The sequence below is a fragment of the Poecilia mexicana genome, unplaced genomic scaffold (genome assembly GCF_051168715.1).
Source record: "Poecilia mexicana isolate PSO_F unplaced genomic scaffold, ASM5116871v1 scaffold_5, whole genome shotgun sequence".
Classification (NCBI taxonomy): domain Eukaryota; kingdom Metazoa; phylum Chordata; class Actinopteri; order Cyprinodontiformes; family Poeciliidae; genus Poecilia; species Poecilia mexicana.
Genome location: NW_028263374.1, coordinates 12,379,123 through 12,401,220, shown reverse-complemented (window position 1 = coordinate 12,401,220; position 22,098 = coordinate 12,379,123). Strand labels below are relative to the sequence as shown.

At 40.4% G+C, this 22,098-nt stretch overlaps 2 protein-coding genes across 2 annotated transcripts; both read left to right on the top strand.

The window, feature by feature from the left end:
• The first annotated feature begins 1,317 nt into the window (after positions 1-1,317).
• On the top strand, positions 1,318-5,439 carry olfml3b (olfactomedin-like 3b). The gene is made up of 3 exons (XM_015006409.2): positions 1,318-1,581; positions 3,101-3,386; positions 4,348-5,439. The coding sequence occupies exons 1-3, from the start codon at positions 1,483-1,485 to the stop codon at positions 5,130-5,132; spliced, it is 1,170 nt and encodes a 389-aa protein (XP_014861895.2). The 5' UTR covers positions 1,318-1,482; the 3' UTR covers positions 5,133-5,439.
• Positions 5,440-9,381: 3,942 nt separating this feature from the next.
• Positions 9,382-22,047, top strand: avil (advillin). The gene is made up of 20 exons (XM_088005531.1): positions 9,382-9,460; positions 9,556-9,644; positions 9,728-9,802; positions 9,954-10,150; positions 10,225-10,333; positions 11,222-11,332; positions 12,810-13,015; positions 13,098-13,176; positions 13,674-13,772; positions 13,854-14,007; positions 14,111-14,211; positions 15,067-15,204; positions 15,285-15,443; positions 15,881-16,060; positions 16,129-16,286; positions 18,092-18,236; positions 18,315-18,503; positions 20,112-20,180; positions 20,861-20,968; positions 21,234-22,047. Exons 2-20 carry the CDS (start codon positions 9,585-9,587, stop codon positions 21,345-21,347), a joined length of 2,451 nt encoding a protein of 816 aa, XP_087861657.1. The 5' UTR covers positions 9,382-9,460; positions 9,556-9,584; the 3' UTR covers positions 21,348-22,047.
• The last annotated feature ends 51 nt before the right edge of the window (positions 22,048-22,098 follow it).

Sequence of the window (22,098 nt, the reverse complement as noted above, 5' to 3'; positions counted from 1 at the left end):
CTAATTAAAACAAATTATTTTTACATTCACTTTAATAAGCAGAAACTTAAGCATTTTTACTGACACTTGAAGGATATTAGAATAAAAGGTTTGCTATTCAGCAAGTTTGTACAATTATATACAAAATATTATAATTAATAGTGCCTTCCAAAAGTATTAACCCTTAAGATTGTTTTTTAACTTTGTCACAGTACAACCGCAAAAATAAAAATGTGAAAAGTGTGACGTTTTGTATTCATCCCACTTTTCTCTCATGTCATCAAATTATTTCCAATAAATCCAATCAAATGCTTCCTTTTGGAAATCACCTGAGCAGAAAGTGGGCTCCTCCATATTTGTAGTTTTGTCTCGGTATAAATGCAGCTGCTACTTGAAGGCACCGGAGGTTAGAGAACAGTCAGAGAAACACCCAAAAGGCTGCAGAGATACTCGACCAGGTGGGAGGATTTGTTGGCAGGACAGTCATGGATTAAACAATCCTCAGGTCTGGCCTTTGTGGAAGAGAGACAGAAAGTCCTGAAGAGCCTCAAAGTTTTCCACAAGGCATGTAGGAAACATCGAAAACATGGGGGAAAAAATATGCTCCAGTCAAATTAGTCTAAAATAAAATGCAAAATGCTCGTACATTTCTCACACCATCCCCATATGGGAACACAGCAGTGGCAGTATTGAGCTGCGGGTGTTGCTCAGTTTGGGAAAATTAAACTGCTGTAGTGAACCAGCTACTCGCCAGACTCTGACCTTTGAGATACAAAGACTGTTTGTGTGGATAAAACGTACCAAAAGACACACCTGAGCTACATGCGAATAGTTTCTCCAGACAGGAGACGTCATGAAGTCGATGAACAATAAAGGCTTTTCTGCTAATCAGTCCCAGTGGTTGTGTTCAACAGTTAATCCACTTTACCACACATCATTTATGGACCTATCTTTTTTAATTTCTCTATGTGTGTATTGTTCCAATTTATCGTTAATTCTGTGTTCAAAGCCTCATTTGAAATATCTTTACTGAGGAAAAGTGTTAAGGTGCTGTGTATGCTTTAATAAAGAGTGCAGATAGTTTGTCAAAGACATTACAATATGACATGCATTTCCTTCTAAATTGAATTTCCAGCATCTTGGTTTCTCTGTCTAAACAGAGCACTTCACATTTTTTCCTTTGTTCTCTTACATAACTTCTGGCTTTGAGACTCTTTAAAACTGAATGTTTTAAAACAGAAGAAGGGTCCGGCTCCCCTAAAGTCAAACGCCACGTTCATTTAAAAAAAAATGCTCCGCTGTCGTTTTTCCAAGATCACCAATCAAGATAAGACCATAGAGTGAGGAGTCTTGTCCGGTGCCTCCACCACCATATGGCAGTGGCTCCTCCCAGGCAGCTAAGTAAAACATTCCAGCCCACCTCTGGGAGTCTGCTGGTTCCCTCACACTCTCTGACATCCAGTCAGGTTTTTACTGTAGCCCAAAGCTTCCTGAGCTGCAACAATGAGAGGATTCGCCCTGTTGCTTGCTTTGGTTTACTCTGCTACTGCTCAGCACCAAGCTCTTATTGACTACTTGGAACGGAGGCTCCTTGCAATTGAGGTAAGACTTTTTCTCTTCCTGTCGAGTGCCCAGTGCCAGAGTTTCCCCGCAGAGGAAACTTTCGGGAACTGATGCAATGGAATGCAGATGTGGGCAAATCCTGGGGGAAAATTTTGGGAATACAGATCAGTTGCACTGATGTGAACCGTGAGCTCCTTTTTGTGCGAGTCCGCAGCTCTAGCTGCAGACAATGTGATGACAAAAAAAAATAAAGTTTTTATAAATTACATGATTCTGCATGAATGCATTTAGAAGGATGAAGTTCCAGTTGTTCATCACAGCGAACGTGTGCAGGATTTAGTGCGATACAAAAAAGTTTTTGCAGATTTTGTATCAAATAATAATAATAAAAAAAAGAAAGAAAGCAAATATACCTGATTAAATACAGAACAGCAGTCATCAAATTATGATTTAATTCAAGTAAAAAAAAAAGCATTCACTTTGTCTCCCAAAATATTGATAAATACTCAGATTTGTATCGAAAGCAGAGTTCAATCTCAAGTATGTGCCTGACCTGTTGAATTAAGAAATCACTTGGGGAATCTATTCACCTATATGGCCCGGCTATAAGAACTTTAAAAGCAAAGCGCCGTCCTCTGATCTGAAGAAATAAATCAGTCAGGAAAGAGTTAACCATCCACATCTTAAGATTTAAGACTAGCAAGCCTCATTTTGAGACCTACGAATGAAACAGTGGTGAACCCTGCGAGGAGTGGTCCGCCTATTAAAATTACTACAAAAGAACATTGTTGACTCATTCAGGAGGTCTTAAATAGAAACAGATCAATGTCCTGAACACTAAAGGCATCACTTGTCTCACATAAAGAAAAAATGTTGATTGTCTCAGCATTTTGGGAACTTATTCTGCTAACTCACTTAACTAATGGGGAACTTTTTGGAAGGTGTGTGTTTGAGGGTGTGTGAGGGTGTGTGTGTGTGATTTATAGCTAACACAGTAATTTCAGATAAGTCAAACATGATGGACTTTTACTGCCTGCTATAACTGATTTGAGTTTTCCTCTCTACCAGAAAATCCTAAAGAAAACTTTGTGACCTTAAGCTCATTCTCAGGGCTGAGTGATTTGGAGGTTTTGGAGTGGTCTAGTCAAAGTCTGGACTTGAAGCTAACTCAGATGCTTTGATCTGACTCTAAACAGGTTGTGCTTATTCTCTAAAGTGGCTGAATGAAAACAATTTTGCAAATAAGGACGAGCCAAAATTTGTCCTCAGTTCCCACACAGCAAATTCTGTCGTTATTGGCAAAAACGATCGTTCACAAAATATTTTACAGAATATCTGCGACAAAGAGATCTCAGACCATTTTCCTGGAAGACAGTCAGGCAGGGTGGGTGCTTGCTATGTTGTGGGTCCTTCCTGATTAAAGGATGCCTCTAAGGCCACAGAAAATTGTGGGCTTGAGTAATTTATAGCAAATACTATTTTAGTTGGAGTATAAAATAAACATCTTGAGAAGTTGCGGTTAGACTGAGGCTGCTCTAATCAGCTTTGTTTACAACAGGACAGAATCTCTCTGTGGCAAGAGCAGACCACACGCTATGCCTCCGAGCTGCGGGAGCTGAAGCAGCAGATGGTTTCTCAGCTGGAGAGTCTTGACAAAGAGAAAGAAACCCTGAGGACGACTCTGGACGGAGTGGGGACGCGGGTGGACCGGGTCGAACGGGAACTGGACTACCTGGAAACGCAGAACGGGGCTCAGCCGTGCGTGGACGTGGACGACAAGCTGATAGAGCAGCAGGTGACTCTGGTTAAGGAGAAGCAGAAGGCCAAATACTTCAAACTCACAGGTGAGATGTGCTGGTAGAGAAGCGAACTCCTGATAACTGGTAAACCTGAATACTTTCTCTTTTTTTTTCCTTCATCAAACTTCAGATAAAAATGCAGTTCTTATATCATGTCATTCAATTTAAAAGGCCAACATTACACTTGCCATTGATTTTGCTTCATTGCCAATGTGACTCAATATTGAGGGTTTTATTTTGAAGAGTATTTGTGAACGTTATTCTAGGTTGAGGCCAAAGAGGAAAACTATTTAATCTAACAAATACATGTACTAGCAAGTCTGTTATTGTGAAGAGTATTTGTTGTTTTATTTTGTTGTTTTTTTATCCTAAGCTAATCATTTTTAAATGTTTAGTTTAAACTTATTAGGAATCTGGAGGGCTCTTATTTTGAAGAGTAACCTTGAGCTCTTCTGCTGTTGGGGAAAACGGCCGGGTGCCTGGTTGCCATGGTGATTCCTGGTTCTTCTGACCAGCAGGTGTGAGAGTGAGAAACCAGTGCCTCACTTTCCTCCATGTCCCATAAAGCAATGGACTGTGATTTTCAGATTTTTATTCAGTTTCTTTTTTTTTTTTTTTTTGTACAAGTTTTGATAATAGAAATTACCTTTCAAAATCCAAACTTTAACATAAAATTCAGCCAAATTATATTAGAAAATTTGGAGAAATATCTAATTTCTACAGTTATGAAAGATATATTGTCATGAAACCGAGAAATTTAACAAAAATATATATGTAGAAAATGGTGAGTGTAGATAGGAATATGTGACTATTGAGGTGAATTAAACGTCTTCTTTTTAGGGAGCAAAATAGAAAAAAAAATCAGATTACATTTTGAACAATAAAGCAGAATTGGCTGCTGGATGATGCTTTGGCAATGATATACAGTCATTTGAGTATGTCAAATGTCAAAGCATGGGAAAATTATAACTAATTGTGTAAAGGCTGTCCCTCTTGTCTTTTACAGACTGCAGTGATATGATCTCCAGCATTAAAGCCATGAAGATCCTGAAGAGGGTGGGAGGGCCAAAGGGGATGTGGACCAAAGACACGGGCGGAGCCTCTGGGAAGGTCTACATCTTCAATGGGACAGCCGAGGAGACCATCAACGAGTTTGCCACGGTTCAGGACTTCACTCGCTCGGCGGGCTTTTCTCTGTCCACCGACCTGAAGATTCCCTCGTCCTGGAAGGGAACCGGACATGTGGTCTACAATAACCACGTGTATTACGTAAACCAGGAAGAAGAGATAAAGGTGGTCAAATTCGACACAAAAAATAAGTCTATTACAGACAGTGTGGTCTTTCCAGTGCAGGATCATGTTCCTGTGTACGGCCTGAACCCGGAGACGGTGATGGACCTGGCGGTGGACGAGGAGGGCCTGTGGGCCATCTACGCCACGAGGGAGAACGAGAGGCACATCTCCATGGCTAAGATGGACAGCAACTCCCTGGACATTGAGCAGATGTGGGACACGAACTGCCCAAGGGAGAACGCAGAGACGGCCTTCATCATCTGCGGCACCCTGTATGTGGTGTATAACACCAAGCAGCCTGGCCGCTCGCGAGTGCAGTGTGTGTTTGACGTGAATGACCTGGTGACTAACGAGGAGGCGCCTCTGGTTTACTTTCCAAAGCGCTACGGCTTTCATGCCAGCCTGAAGTACAATCCTCAGGAGCAGCTGCTCTACGCCTGGGATGATGGCTACCAAATCCTCTACAAGCTGTCCATGAAGAAGAAGCTGGAAATCTGAGCCGAATGAAGTAACCCAGTACTTTAAAAAGGGTTTATGCAAGTCATGCCTGACCAAAGATCGTTTATTATTTCAAATATTTGCAGCGTCTGTTCTCATTTTTAGGTTATCTGAAGTGAATTTTGTAAGCTAGAAAATTCAGCATATTATTGCCATTAATGTTACTTGATGAACCGTTTTCAATCTTTGACTGAGATGCAGTATACAACTCAAGCTTTGCTGAGCTTTCACAATAAACACCTCCCACATTATGTGCATTGCTATCATTTGTACGTAAATGCAGATAATTTGGGAATTTCTAACTAAACTCTTATTGCAATCTTTTTTTACGAAAAAGAGCCAGTTTGTGGATAATGTAGGTATCGGTGTGTCACATTTAGATGATTATTAAACCAATTCTCAGTAGTTTTAACCCATAATCAGAAAAATGTCTAATACTCATGACAAAATTCATCAAAACAACATATTTCCAATATGTGATTCCCAAAGCAATCAAACCACCAGATGTTAACAGACATAGTTCCCATTATACTGAACATGACTAAAATGGTTTGGCATATGGCACAGAGTACATTATTTTCTTTAACTGCAAAAGAATCATGTAGATTTAATTCTATCAGCCCTTAATTATTAGCAATTTTCTGGTTGTTGATTAATACAATTGAATGTCGTGTCTTGATTATAAGAGCCTCAGAAGTGTTGCTATATAATGTCAGAATATTTGTGAGGACATGTTAGCAGGCTAGCACCACAGGTACAGAAAAGTGTACACTACTAAAACACTTAATTCGTTTGCAAAAACATGAGACCTTAATAAATTATTCAACATTTTTTCTGCTCTGGAAGCTGAAAGGTGCAGTAAGCTACTTGCATATACATACACACTTTGATAAAGTGTTGAACACCTTTTTGATTTAACTGTCTTTTAATCTTCATGCGACATCCTCACTCAGAAACATTTGATCTCTATCTAATTTCTCCAAATCTATCAGAGTGTGAGGACTGCCCTCTCCAGGTAAACGTTAAGATTTTCAGTCAGATATTACTGGGAACTCTGGTGAGGCTACTCCCATGTTTCACTCTAAGTATAATGTTTTTTCAATGATGTGCAGCGTTTCTGTTCTGCTACACTAAAACACACGACCTTGATGTTTTTGTTTTCTTAACTTTTCATCAATTTTGAAATACCCATGTCTTTAATAACTTTTAAAATTATTGAAAATCTCAGCTGCTCTCAGTAAAACAGACTCTAAAGGAGAAAAATAAAACAGATCTTCAAAACAGATTCTGATCTTCTCTGTAATTACAGGCTCTCGCTCCCAAACAAGAGCCAGATTATATCACCAGTCATTTTCCAAAAGGTTTCATTTACTCTGTTGTACTTGTGTTCTCGTGTCGATGGAGCATCTACCTACACATGTGCTTCTTACAGGATCCGGGATGTTTTAAATATGTTACGCGGCTTTCAGGTTAGATCCATAAAAGGAGATGTAGCAGCTGTTATTCTGCCGTAGAGAGAGGAGGTAAAGGATGAAGACCACAAAAGGTTGTTGTTCGTGAAACCAAACACTGACCACGCCCTGTGTTTCAGAGGTGGTGTCTGGATTTTGCAAAGCAAAGCAGCCTTCTTGTCATTACATATGAACTACAATGGAATTACTTTGCATGTTTCTGTAAAGAGAACCAATGCAATCCATTTGAGTGCAAACACTGTTTCGATGCTGTTTTTATTTTTTATTTATTGCACAAAGATTTTTTTTTTTCTGCTAATCCGTTTTCCAGGAAAGATTACATTAGATCTCTACCTATCAGCCACACCCAGAAAATTCACCCCAGTCAATTCAGCTGTATTGACCAGTTCAGCTTGCATCTGCAGAATAGTAAATTTCATTCTTGGCGTGTAAATCACTGGGAGGAGTAAATAAATGAACCAAAACGCTGGGAAACTGGATTATGCCACATCTACATGTAACAGAGGTGAAATTTCTCAGTACACAACATAAAACTCACAAACATTTATTCAGATACTCCAGTTCTACACTCAGTATGCTAACAATGCTAACAAATGCATAGAGATAGCATCAAGGTGTTATCCTCTTTTAACAATAAATTCTATTTTTATGTGTGTTGTGTCCTCACTGCTTCTCCTTATCGTCCTCTACGCGTCCTGTTCCACGTATTTGTCCTCTGTCTATTTCAGGTCCAGAGCTTTTAGGGTCTCATGTCGTCGGAGTTAGAAAAAACCCTCAACTCAGTTAGCTCAGTTGCTATAGCAACCAGTAACTGCCACTTCATGGGGAATAATAAAAGGCTGGTGAACCACCACTGTGAACTGTACTTATTCAGAGCCATGAGGAGTGTGGGTTGCTCTCGTTTCCCAATATTTAGTGCACAAGATTTACACAAGATGTCTCTAACTTTATGACACAAAATGTATCTGACTTTAGTATCACTATGCATCCAGAAATGTCCCTCCCAACCCCCAACTCGTTTCCAAGACCAACTGATTGTCCCTCAGTGTTGCAAAAACAAAAGTGGTATAGAGATTTATAAGGTGGCATTCTAATGAACCGATGTGAAAATGTTGAATCTAAAGTTGTTTTAGGTAAAAAAAATAAAATAAAAAAAAAAGAAAACTTTTGGATATAGACTCAACAAACAAAAACTTCTCTAACCTAAAATTAGAGCAATACTTTAATGGTGCCCAACACTGAAGCCAATGAGGAAACATGTTTTTAGATATTCCTTTATATATTGGAAGAAAGCTAGCACAGGTTATGCTCTGTGTAGTATTGCTATCCAAGCAGATAGTTAACAGCCAGGCCAGCAGGGAGCAGTAGCTGTTTGTTAGCATAAAGTTCAGCCAATGTACATTCTTCCTTTTAAAGTGTTGTTTTGCTTCCCAGGGAGTCAGTAGAAAAAGCCTGCTGACATCTACAGATCATATGAACTGCTTTCACTAAACAATCCTTCTACATGTTTATCTATGCTAATTACATTCAGCTGAATCACTTTTCTAGCATTTGACTGAACAATAAAACTAACTAACCACTTATTTTTTTATTAACTGAGGAACAATGGAGAGAATTGTAAAATTAAACAACATACATTCTTATGTTACAGTCATGGTGTTTCCAGAAAGCTTCGGTCCCTCTCAGTAGGCTGCTTTTTGTGTTTCAAACCTTCCTTGTCACTCAACACACACTGGCGACACGACATGGATGCTTTACCTTATCTTTCTTTCATTTGCATAGCAGGATCTAAATATTGCATTTACATAAACATACAGACCCACTTCCAAAAGCCTTTCTGTCCTGCAAAAATTCTTATTTTTCCACAATTTGTTGCATTTCAGCCACGTCTTTCAGTGTTTTTTATTGGGATTTTATGTGATTTGAGTTATCATATGCTTTGATCAAAGCCATTTTATCACAGCTTTGACTGCAGCTTTAGGGTTATTATCCTGTTAGAAGATGAGTCTCTGAACCAGACCTAAGTCTCTTAGAGTCTGGGTTCGGTTTTCTCCCAGTATTGACCTGTATTTAGGTCAGTCATATTAACATATTAGCTTCTCTGTCTGTCCTGAAGAAAACAGTTTCCTCAGAATGATGCTGCCATCATCATGTTTAGATGCACGTATGGATGATTTATTTTCTTCCTGTCCCTATTAAATAAAGGACATATTTGTGTAATGAACTTGTTTTTCCAACAGTGTTAATTTCTGTATTCCTTGAAATAGTTACAGTTTGCAGGATATGAAAATGCATCTAAGATGTATGCTGTAGTCCATACTGTAGATTCTTTCACACTAATATCAGTTTATTGAACAACTGGAATTTAAGTGTAATTGAACTAATATAATTATTTTTACAAAGTGTCTTGAGATTACATTTATTGTGAAATGGCGCTACATTAATAAACTGAGCTGAACTGAAATTATGAGTCAGTTGTACTACAAAACTGACATGCTGCAGGTATGATTATTGTTTGTAAAATACAACTTTTAACAAATTATTGTGCTTCAATAACTGCAGCAAATGTGCTTATCATGGTTCAAAGAGACATAATGTAGTTAATAAGTACTACTATGGGTGCATTTGAATATGAGTCAGTGCTTTTTCCTGTCCAGCATATTTGCCTGCAGGGGCTTGTATCTCTCTCTGTGATTGGGCAGAGCGCCATGATGGCCCCAAAAATGCAAAAGTAGGCAAATCTATCACAAGAAATGTATGAGTGACAACTGTGGCTCTCTTGTGATCAGACAGGAAATCATCCCCTAGAGGATCAGATGAAGACATCACAATCTCCTCTTCATTCAAGTTTACACGGCATGTAGTGTTTGTTGACGTCCAGTATCAAAAACTACGAATGAGAATTTGTGTGATAAATAATTTTGCTTCTGTTCTTTTCTCTCTTTTTCCAGAAAAGCAAAGCTGAGAGCGCCGAAGCAACATGGAGTACACGTTCAGAGCAGTGACTCGCAGCCCAGGGATTATAATCTGGAGAGTTGAGGTGATTGGATTTTATTTCACTTTTTATTAGAGAGGTGGTGATGAACCCAAAAGTAAAAGTTTTAATTTCTCTCTGTGCAACAGAAAATGGAGCTTGTTCAAGTTCCTGAGAAGTCCTTTGGGAACTTTTTCGAGGGTGACTGCTATGTACTTCTGTTTGTAAGTCTTCAGACGGGGAATGATTCCCCATTTAAGCATATAAAAATTATCAAACCGTTTTACTGCTCAACTGTCTGGATGATCCTTTGAGCCATTCCTTCTCCATCTGTGCTGATGCACACACAGATTCTGCACTTTTGTCTTTTTCCAGACGCAGAAGCTGAATAGCTCTTTAAGTTACAACATCCACTTCTGGATCGGCTCAGAGTCCAGCCAGGATGAGCAGGGTGCAGCTGCTGTGTACACCATACAGCTGGATGATTTCTTAGGCTCCTCTCCAATTCAGTACAGAGAGGTTCAGCACAACGAGTCGGATACGTTCAAGGGATACTTCAAAAGTGGAATAATGTGAGTGAAAGATGTTTGTACAGTGAGCCTTTAAGTGAAGTACACCATAAATTGTATTTTTCTGTTTTGTTTAGCTATAAGAAAGGGGGCGTTGCAAGCGGCATGCGGCACACTGAAACCAATGCGTATGACATTCAGAGACTGCTTCATGTGAAAGGAAAGAAAAGGATAATTGCCAAGGAGGTGAGCCATGTTTTCCAGTCACGCAGATGCAAAAATATTCTGATCCCTTGAAGCTTCTTTCCACATGTTATCACAATAGAGCCTCAAACCTCAGGGATGTTATATAACAGATCATCACAAAGTCACATTTACTTGCAAAGTGGAAGTAAAATGATACATGAATCATAATACTTTATTAATTGCAGGTCCATTCTTTGAAAACTCGCTAAAGTTTGGTTTAACTGTATGGATAGCTTCAGTTCATATCAATTGTCAAGTTTTGCCATGGATTCTGAATTGGATTCATGTCTGTACTTTGACTGGGCCATTTTCCCACATGAATTATGGCATTGTAGCTCTGGAAACATATTTAGTGTTGTCCATCTGGAAGTATGAACCTTTTTGCAGTATCCAGCAGGTTTTCTTCATGGATTGGGATGCCTTTAGTCCCATCAACCTTCTCATGAGCTCTGAACAGCTTTCCTGTCTCTGTTAAAACTAAAAGCGTCGTCACGGTACAAAGTTCCCACTGCTTTACTGCGCAGATAATTTGTTCAGGATAATGTGTAAAGTTAAACTTCCTCAACACACAGTGCTTTGCATCTAGGCCAAAAAGTTAAATTCAGGTCTCATCTGACTAGAATACATTTTCCTCCAAGTTTCCTGCATATGGGAAAGTATTTATAGCTTTTTTTCCACAAGAGCTTTTTCCTTGCCACTCTTCCATGAGAGCCAAATTTGTGAACAGTGCTGTAATTTCTGCTTCCCGCTGGTCTGTCGCACACAAATCCACTGCAACACATTGAATTATGTATTTGCAAAATGTGGATAAAATCAAGGGGTATTAACACTAATGCAAGTGTTATTTCAAGTAAAAACAGTAATTTTATTATTTTCTTTGTGGTTTAGGTGGAGATGAGCTGGAAGAGCTTCAACCTTGGAGATGTGTTTTTGTTAGACCTTGGCAAGACCATCGTCCAGTGGAACGGTCCAAAGAGCAACACTCAGGAAAGGCTGAAGGTGAGGCTTTCTGACTGAATAAGTCCTCTATAGACACATTGGACTCATAAATATATTGTAAATCAGATATACCATGAATGCAGTTCATAGAGAAACGAATCCACACCCTATTTTACAATCATTGCTCCACTAACTGAACACCGCTCACATCTCCAATTCATTCTAATAGGTACTGTAAAAATTTGCATCGCTGCATGGTTGCACATCCGCATCAGTCTCTATCCAGGCAATGCAGCTGAATTACATTAGCAGTGTTAAGAGAGGTGTCAAACTGCACAGCTAAGGACTTCTGTTTTCTATGGTAGTGCTGGGAAACTTGGGGGTTGTGCAAATTCTTCCAGTTTTTACAGCCAGAACTCCAAAATACAAATAAATGCAAACAACTAGTTGTTTTTATTCATTTTAGTACCAGGATGCTGACCATGAATGCAAAACAGGCAGGATGGAAGAAAAATGAATGCAACATGAACAAATAAACGTAACACATTTAGTTATTTAGTTTGAGCCATAGGTTTGTTTCTTTGCATTTTCTCCCTGGTTTTTTGATGATATATGTTTGGTGACAAACACCAAGACTGTGGGGTATAGAAAGGCCTTTCTTCCCAAAATGTTAAAAGGGGCAGAATTATGTATTTTCGAGGCATTTTGTGGCATTTTATAGCACAATCAAGTAGCTGTGTTACCTTTGGTTGTTATAAAAATGCCACATATTAAACATGACTGAAAAGAAATGGATTTTGCAAATTAACACCTTAAAATTGGGCTACTGTCTCTTTAAGAAACTTCTACTGTGACACTCCATCTTCAGTTTGTCATGACAATACTTTTAATCATGCCGTTAACAGCCTTTATTAGCATTGCACTGAGAAGTAATTTGTAGAAGTAACTCAGATGTGCAGCTCAACCAGGTGTTTGCTAATTGCTGCTGCCGCTAGTCTGATGGAGCTGAGTGGGGAAAGCGTGTGGCAGAGGTACTCTGTGAGGCGTAAGCTCCAAAATAGACTGCAGCTTTGTGAGACCAAGCGTTTAGGCGCCTCCAAATGGCTGCCAAAGGAGATTAAAGGATTTCTCAACCATGCATGAAAGAATGAGAGCGTGTTTTTGATCAGGGAATAACATTATAGCATGATATAAAGCTCAAAGAAGTCAATTTTACCCAATTCTACCTCTTCAATAGACCCTGAAACTGATCTGAGTCATCCAGCTGCATCACATCAAAGACACAATACCAGTAAAAGTTATTTGGAAGTGATTTCAGTCAGGGACTCCACATCCGATCATTTAAAGTCCATTTAATTGAAACAATGTTTCCCCAGAGTCTGTAGGACCAAATGTGTGATTAATTTCTGCTGAAACAACAGCTTGGAGTAAAAATTAAAAAAAACAACCAAAAATTGCAATGGCGTAATGTTGCTAACAGTTTGCCTTTTAAAAAAAACTAAGGCTGTAAGCATTTGTTGTATCTTCACTTTCTCAGGGCATGATGCTGGCCAAAGACATCCGGGACAGAGAGCGAGGAGGCCGGGCGGAGATCAGAGTGATCGAGGGCGACGCAGAGAGCAGCTCCCCTCAGAACATGGAGGTCTTGAAGAACGTTCTGGGTGAAAGACCCTCCGACCTGCCAGACGGGACGCCTGATGACACTGTTGACCAGGAAACAAAGGGAAAGCTCACGCTTTACCGGTGAGCTGCTCGCTATCTCTGATTTTATTTGTCCTCAAACCCGTTTTGGTTATTATTTATATGTTCATCCCTTTGATTTCAGAGTGTCAGACGCAGATGGTCAGATGAAAGTAGCAGAGATCGCTTCAAACCCTCTGGTTCAGGATCTGCTCACCCATGACGTGAGTCAATGCAACCCCAATCCAATGACTTACTCAAGCATGACGTTGTGGTTAAGTGTTTCTGTTTGCAGCCCAAGCAAATTTGCAATGTTCATTGCAGGTGGGCCATAAAGAATAGTATATACAAGGTTTAAAGTGCAAATACAAAACAATCATTGAGACTCAGAAAGGAAGAAAAACAACCTTCTTCAAAACCTTAAATTGCATGATGCCAGATCAGCACTCCTAGAGTTAAAAATGGTTTGAAAAATAAACTGTCTACATTGGAAACATCTTTCAAATGACTATTTGCTAAATCATCAGCTAATGAACTGGTTTCTGTCTGATTATCTTTATAAGATCTGAACCTTGAATTGCTTGAGAGTTCTTCAACAAGCACGTCAGTCGTCTGTGTGATTTCATCACCTGTTTCCTGCTTGCCTACAGATCTGTTCAGGCTATTTACATACTTCCATCCTGTTGGAAATAATAATAATTATCATCTGAATGTCCTGCAGGATTGTTTCATCCTGGATCAGGGAGGCAGTAAGATCTTCGTCTGGAAAGGGAAGAAGGCAAACAAAGCTGAGAGACAGGCTGCCATGTCCAGAGCTTTGGTGAGCGACATCACATCATCAGCCTGGGATTAGGTTATCCACCATTTTATTTCCAGTGTTCTGTTTGACTGCCTGTTGCAGGACTTCATCAAAGCGAAAAACTACCCACTAACCACCAGCGTGGAGTCAGTGAATGATGGGGCGGAGTCCGCTCTCTTCAAGCAGCTCTTCCAGAAGTGGACGGTGAAAGACCAGACGCAAGGCCTTGGAAAAGCAAACACGAGGGGCAAAATTGGTATTTTAACAAGAGGAAAAAATAAATTGGAATGAAGAAAGAGACATGAGCTTTCATCGGACATCAGTCAGTCAGTGATTTTTTTTTTGTTTGTTTTTTTAAGCTCACATCACACAAGAGAAATTTGATGCCTCCCTGATGCACTCGATGCCGGAGGTCGCTGCTCAGGAGCGAATGGTGGACAATGGTGGAGGTCAGGTTGAAGTAAGGAATTTTTTTTGACAAAATACCTGAATATAAAAGCTGTTTTTCCAATAGTCTTTTCTCAGATCGATGTACCAATCAGAATTATGTGACAAAATATACATTTTTAACGGAGGATCAGTTTATAATTCACCTTCAGAACATCTTATACATTCATCCGTAGCTTTGATACGCTTCAAAGGCGCAATGTAAAGCCAGAGATTGAAATTAAATTAAAATTTGTCATGATAGCAGTGCACAAATACTGGTAAGTTCTTTATTGAATCAAAACTGAAAAGTTGTATTTATGTTGTTTCAAATGACAACTGCTGCTCCAAGAACATAGAAGTTGTAATGTGTTCACACAGAGGTAAGCACTCACTTGTAAATTTGTAAATTTATCACATCGTTGATATCAGTAGAACTATTTCACATGAACGAATGTTTGTGTAAATCAAGTTGGCAGTGAACGGAAGCAGGACAAAATATCCATTTTCTTTTGACCTTCAGTAATGCAACTGTAACTTGTTTTTCCACAAGAAGAAAAAGAGGAAGTTTAAATCCTGATATCAATCAGGTCTCAACAGCAGAAAAGCATTATCTTGTTCATTTGGCTCAAACTCTGAGAAAAAAAAAAGGAGAGTTTCAACTCAAGATAATTACTGTTGTTAAAGAAATACGTCATAATTATCAAGTTGTTTTATGATGCTGGAAGAAACATTACTTCAAACAGAGTATATATATCTTTGTTTTACTTTTTTTGCTTGTGTGCAGCCGATCCTCCTTGGTGGAGGAACTGTGAGGAGAGAGAATCTCACTGTTTTTATTCATGCTTACACATGTTGATGCTTCCTCTTTCACCTCTGACCTCCTCAGGTGTGGCGAGTGGAGAACCTGGAGCTGGCCCCGGTGGACCCCAAGGGGTACGGATACTTTTACGGAGGAGACTGCTACCTGATCCTGTACACTTACTTAGTCAACAACAGAAAGTGTTACCTGCTGTACATGTGGCAGGTAAGAGCATGATAACCTGCCTTCAGGATGCAAAAGCATTAAGCTGCTTCACTTTATGGTTTATGTTTTGTGTTCTTAAGGGGCGCCATGCCACGCAGGATGAGCTGGCCGCTTCGGCGTTTCAGGCTGTGAACTTGGATCAGAAGTACAACGACGAGCCAGTCCAAGTGAGAGTGACCATGGGAAAGGAACCAAGACACTTCATGGCCATGTTCAAAGGGAAAATGGTCATCTTCGACGTAAGACGGCTGTACTAGCCAGTTTAATACTGGTTAAGCGTTGATCCGTTGCTGCTTTGTTGTGACGCGCTGAGCGACTGACGTTGTACCTGTTGATTACGTGTAAAAGTCAATCCCAGAGATCTTCTTCGTTGTTCCAATTCTGAATTTATTCCAGTCAGATGAAACCATTTGTGAACAAAATCCAATTATTCCAGGATACACGGCAACAGTGTTAACAATGACTCTGCCATCGCGGTCAAAAACTTGCGTGCCCTTCCAGGTTCAACACCTGTCACCTCTTGGCTCATATACTGGAGGCCACAGCCCCATCTAGTGACCAAAAACCCCAAAATACACATATTTGACTCCTATAATGGCATATTTGGTATTGTGATAAAATCTACTCGGCTAATTAGCTACCAATCATTATGCTCAGTGCTTTTCTTTTCCTTCAGGGTGGCACATCCAGAAATGGGAACTCTGATCCGGAACCTCCAGTAAGGCTGTTCCAGGTTCGTGGTTCTGACCCGTCCAACACGAAAACCATTGAGGTTCCAGCCCTGGCCACCTCTCTGAACTCCAACGACGTGTTTCTGCTGAAGAGCCAATCAGGAATCTACCTGTGGTGTGGGAAGGTGAGAGAGACACAGTGGCGGTACGGCGGATTCAGGACGGCGCTGAAAGCTTTTTCTGGTGTTTTCAGGGCTCAAGCGGAGACGAGAGAGCCATGGCAAAGGAGGTGAGCTCTGTGGTCGGCCTCGGCTCAGAAAAAGGTTTTGAAGAGATTGTGGCTGAGGGTCAAGAGCCTGTTGAATTCTGGGAGCTACTTGGGGGTAAAGCTCCTTATGCAAATGACAAAAGGTAAGGATGAGACAAATGTTGGTGGTACTTCCAATAGGAGAAACATATCTGAAGCTCTTTAGTTGAGTTTAAAGCTGGGGGATGAAACTTTTATTAAAAAATATATATATATATTTTTTTTACCTATTTGTTAAAGCTTTCACCATATTATATGAGATAGATAATCAGAGAAAAAAAATCTATCTCCCACACCTCCACCCTGAGATGTTATTGCCATCTGAAGAAACTTCCAACCAAAAACAGCCAATTAGAGCCAGGAAGAAGGTCTTGGCACTGTCAGTCAAGCTCATGTACGTGCTGCTCAATGTTCTAATAACAGAGAAATAACTTACCTTTACAGAAAAACCTTTTATCCACCTTCATTGGTGGCGATGCTGACTACCCTGAACAGTCACGGCAGCCTCTGTTGACTGGGAGAAGCTGTCGCGTAGCAGAGAGAAAGGGGTAGTATGTGCGCAGCATACACAAGCATGACTGACAGCACTAAGACCCTCCTCCTAGCTCTGTTTAGTTGTTTCTGATCAAGAAACAACACTGAGAGAACAGGGAAAAGGCAGAGCAGTCTGATTTTATTCACAGATCGTCCTGTACCATCACAATTAGGGCTGTTGTAAACGAATATTTTAGTAATCGAGTAATCTATCGATTATTCTTACGATTAATCGAGTAATCGGATAAAAAAAATTATAAAATGAAATATTGGTAAATCTGGCATAATACCGGTGTTACTATGATATCAATATCAGTCCAATTTTTCATATTTGAGCATCCCTAACAGTTGCTTTTTTGTAGTTTAGAAAACTAACCTGTAACAATAATAGCTCACTTTCTAAGTTAACCAGAAGAAAAGTTATAGAAAAATCTGAAATTATATTGAATGTAATAACAAAGAGGCAGGCTCACAAATATGCTTATAAAAAATGTCTACAATCCAGCTTTTAGTTTATGTATTCATCTTCAGTGAGTTTAATAGATTAATTAAACTCACCTTGCCACCTAACCTGTCACGCTTTGGGTTTGAAAATACGGGAAATGCCGCCTGGAGTGGGAGGAGAGGGCGAATGAATGAACGTAAGATGGGGTGGAGGGGAGGAAATAGACCAGCGGACTGACGAACCGTTAGACCGGGGGACGAACACGGGGGGAAGCAATACGGGATATTTACGACACCTTCACTGGTCACACTCAGAAACTCATCTACCAGCCATGTACGATGCGCTCCGCCACCCGTTTCTTTAGACCGGGATATGAAATTTATTGTGCGGTTCGTCGGTAAAGCTACATTTACACGGTAAGCATCAGCTACTCAGCCGCCCGCCCTGTTCAGTCTATCCGCTCACCTCAGCGCTCTTCCCGCCGTTCGCTTTCAACCAGCAGCCCCGGAGGAGAAATGCTGCCGTACTCCAGGCATTCCCCCAGTCATTTTAAGGATGCTTATTGGTTCCCCAAAAACGATAAAAAGTCGGGCATTATCATCAATCCATAAAATCCCCACGGGCCAATCTTGAAGATTGGACTTTATGCCGCTGAGACTTAGCTTTTGTCAACAACTCAGAGGCGGAAGTGAGAGCTCCGCGCAACGCAAATGAAGTCCCGGCCGGAACACGGTGCGCTAACTAATAAAACATAAATTAACGAAGCTTCGAGGCAGGTAAATTTTCCTCGAGGAATTTTAGTAATCGAGGTACTCGAATCATTCGAGGAATCGTTTCAGCCCTAATCACAATGCAGTGGCTATTTCAAGAAATATGTAGGAATCATAGTTTTTGTAAAAGTTACATATTTCAAGCATTGGTTTTCTGCAGATTGCAGCAGGTGGTTTTAGACCACGAGCCACGCCTGTTCGAGTGCTCCAACAAAACGGGGCGCTTCATCGTCAATGAGGTGGCTCAGTTCACACAGGACGACCTCAGCGAGGACGACATCATGCTGCTGGACACCTGGGACCAGGTGGGACGCAGAACATCTAACAAACAAGCCGTCCACTCCATCGACCTCTGCTGACCTGAATTCCCTCTTTTCCTTTAGCTGTTTCTGTGGATTGGCAAAGAGGCGAATGAGGTGGAGCGTAAAGAAGCCGTGGTGACGAGCCAGGAGTATCTGCGGACTCACCCTGGAGACAGAGACCCGGACACGCCCATCGTCCTGATCAAGCAGGGCTTTGAGCCGCCCACCTTCACTGGCTGGTTTGGTGCCTGGGATCCCTCAAAGTGGAGCGTGAGTCTCTCAGATGCAGCATGACAGACAGCCATGACATTCACTGTATTTTCCGGACTATAGAGCGCACCTCATTACAAGCTGCACCTACAATAATAATAATAATAATAATAATAATAATAATAAAATGGAAAAGTACATATATAAGCCGCTGATATCTCCGCCGCTCTCAAGGACCCAGCAAAGGGCTGCGTCCTTAATAAAGCTGAACCGTGGTTTCATTCACGCCGAGTTTACCTGCAGCGGCTCTATTTCCCTCCTGTACTGCCAGATCATAACCTTCAACTTAAAAGCTGCATCATTTGAGTTTGAAGGAATTTCTCAGTCGTGCCTGCTGCTAGCATGTGCTTGTTCTCTTTCTTCTTCTTGTTTAATGGCGGTTGGCAAGCAACTTAAAGGTGTGCATCACCGCCACCTACTGGAATGGAGTGTGGATCAGAATGCAACTTATATGATCTCCCCCTCCCTCCCCCCGCAAAAAAAAACAAAAACTTATATCCTTTCTATCACTTTAGTTTTCTTAAGATAGTTTATTAAATAACGTAAATATTCAGTAGTATTTTTAACTGTAATTTATTCTTTACATTCTATCTCCTCAGAGTACTTAGGACATAACAACAAAACATGTTTTACTGTCTCTTCTTGAAAACAAAAATCACAATTACCTGTTGGGTGTTTCCCCATTTTAAACAGTATACTGTTTAAACCAGTGGTTCCCAAACTTTTTCTTCTGCGCCACCCCCAGTGGTTTCCAAACATTTTCTGCGCCCCCCCTATGGATTACAAATGGCTGTCTGGTTGAAACGACGGGGGGGAGGGGGGCATCGACTTTTTGGGGGGCAAAATAAATGTACGTAGCTGAAAATAGACGCCAACATCGGTAGCCTACAAGCTACTTGTTAAGCTTAAGGTTCTGTATTGATGTTAGCTAGTCATCTTTTAGCTAACATTACCTGCATCCAACAGCTTTACTCAACTCAGTCGGTTCGTTTGGAGGGAAAAACTGTGAAAAGTTCTTTGCGTTTTGCTGGTTTGCTGCCGTGATTCTAACATAAACCTACGTAGCTCCGCACAGCAGCAGCAGGTCTCCTTCACAGGTGGAAACCCAGCGCGAGCGTCGTAGCGCTCATGTTGCGTTTAAAGGCGGCTCGGAAAAACAGGTTACGACATGTTAACAACGGATTAAACAGTTTTAACTGCTGATAAAAGTGACAGAGGACACAAATGGGAAGTGTGGAAGCCTCTACTGTATCAAATTGACAGGAATAACAGAGAGTTGGCCATTCTAAGGTAAAAACCCAGCGCATACAGCGTTCATGTTTTGTTTTGTTTTTCATCCAGACGGCTTCCCCCCCTGCAATGACACGGCGCCCCCCCCCCTCCTAGGGGGCGCGCCCCACAGTTTGGGAACCTCTGGTTTAAACCAATCAGCACTTTCTTCTTTGATTTCCAATTTTGACTTCCAATGATTCACTTCCTGCTAAAGCGCCCGGCTACAAGCTGCATGGTTCAAAGCGTGGGAAATAAGTAGCGGCTTATAGTCCGAAAAATACAGTATTTAAAATCTAAAAATAGATTGGGATTTTTTTTTCTTCTTCTGTGTTTTAGGGAGGGAAGAGCTATGAAGAACTGAAGAAAGAGCTGGGAGAAGACCTGACACCCATTGTTCTGCAAACTGTACGTTAATCCATTTCTCTAAAACTTTATGTGCAACAGAGAAGTAGCAGCTGCATTTATGACAATAGTTAAACTAAATTAGCAGCATAAACAAGAACATCTCTTTTTTGAAGTTCATTATGCATTCCTTATAATAGAAAATACAAATAATTTGGTTTTCATTTGGACAAGACTAACATTTAGTTTTGTTTTTCTAGACCTGAATCTATTGATTATATGGCAACAAGCAATAGTATTTATATCTCTTAAGCTTTTTTTCTCATTTTGTGATAATTGTAGAAGAAGGCATCCAAATCAGTTGAAACTTTTTGGCCAGCATGTTGGCCAAATGCTGGCCATTCGTTCTGACTGAGCGTGAGCGAAGTTGCAATACCAAATTGACAGGAAACGCAGCTTGTAGCTGTGAAAAGCTGACAGACTCGCTCCCTGTGATGGCAGCATTTCACATTTACGTGCTGCGGTAAAATCCCACTGAAGTTTGTGGCTGTAAGGTGATGAAATGAGAAAAAGTCCAGCAGAAGGGAAGCTTAGCAAGCTACCAGGAGCACGAGCCAAGACTGTGCTTCTTTTTTAAAACAGCAATTCATCTTCCTTTCTGCTACACAGGAAAAAGAAAATGCATTTCCCTGATGATGTGAGCTAATCATGAATCACAGTCTGAGCACGCTGGTATTTTCCAGGAGGAAAATGCTGAGGCGGAGAAAACCTTTCAGCCTTTCCCACCCGACATGTTGGTTAACAAGCAACCTGACGAGCTGCCTGAAGGTGTGGACCCGTCCGCGAAAGAGGTGTGTGAGTTCGCTGGTGCTTGTCAGGTGAACAGACAGAGAGGAAAGTTTAGTGGAGGAAAGCAACATGCTGCTAGAACAGCTTCACTGTGCTTCAGTATTGAACCTAAGAGTCTCTAAACATGAAGATGAAGATCTCCTCCTATTATGAATCCCCCTGAATATTAAACATTTTTGCTTTTGAGTATTACTCAACCAAAGCATTTTCTGTTTCTTCAAAGAGAAGGCCTTTACGCCCAGTTTCTTTTTTTGTTTTGTTTTTCAGAAGCACCTGTCTGACGCCGACTTCGCCAGCGTATTTGGTTTGAGCAAAGATATGTTTGTGAGCCTGCCGCAGTGGAGACAGCTGAAACTGAAGAAAGAGAAAGGCTTGTTTTGATCAAAGTCTTTGTGTTCAAAATATTAACAGCAAAAGGTTTTCTACCCCTTATTTTAACTTAGAAATCAGATTTTATTCTTTTGATGGTGAATCGTTTTTACTATGTTTCAATCCTACTTTTTTAATGAAAGATTATTGCTAAATTCACACATGATAATGTTGAGTTCTCTGAATGCAGTTCGCTCTATAATTATTGGCGCCCGTGTTAAAAATGTGCAACATTTCTAACAGCTGTGGATATTCTCCCCCCCCCCCCTCACTGTGTTTGGTGGCAAAATTAACAGTTCCAGTCATTTAAAACTTTTTTATTGGATTTATTTGTCATTTTCTGATTGCATAGCCACACAAAAAATTAAGATAAGTCAGATAAATAATAAATTTTTGTTGGGAAATGCTTAGAAATGCTTTTTTTATCTTTAGAAAAAAAAGTTATATAATCACAGGTAAACATCTAGATTTTGTTTCAATCATTAAACAAATTATTTTAAAAAATAAACACTTTTCAGCTATTAGGAAAAGATTAGGACTCATGTGCCAGTCTCCTCAGAGGTAGACGTGTCCTGCTGCAGCAAAGTCTTCCCAGGTCATGACACTTCCACCTCCGTGCTTTACGGTTTGTTGTTACGAGGTTTGTTTCCTGGAATGCTGTAATTTTTTTATGCTTCTGCTCTGATGGCCAAATAAGAATATTCCACAAGTCCTCGTCTTTGTCTTCGTATTCTGTGTGAAACTTGAATCAGGACTTATGTTT

What these genes read in the sequence shown, in the direction of transcription:
- avil (XM_088005531.1), top strand. Translation starts at nt 9,585, where the DNA reads ATGGAGTACACGTTCAGAGCAGTGACTCGCAGCCCAGGGATTATAATC. An exon ending in ACCTGCTGTACATGTGGCAG is followed by an intron (nt 15,205 to 15,284) that starts GTAAGAGCATGA and finishes TGTGTTCTTAAG; the next exon opens with GGGCGCCATGCCACGCAGGA. An exon ending in GGAAAATGGTCATCTTCGAC is followed by an intron (nt 15,444 to 15,880) that starts GTAAGACGGCTG and finishes CTTTTCCTTCAG; the next exon opens with GGTGGCACATCCAGAAATGG.
- olfml3b (XM_015006409.2), top strand. Translation starts at nt 1,483, where the DNA reads ATGAGAGGATTCGCCCTGTTGCTTGCTTTGGTTTACTCTGCTACTGCT. An exon ending in GGAGGCTCCTTGCAATTGAG is followed by an intron (nt 1,582 to 3,100) that starts GTAAGACTTTTT and finishes TGTTTACAACAG; the next exon opens with GACAGAATCTCTCTGTGGCA. An exon ending in CAAATACTTCAAACTCACAG is followed by an intron (nt 3,387 to 4,347) that starts GTGAGATGTGCT and finishes TGTCTTTTACAG; the next exon opens with ACTGCAGTGATATGATCTCC.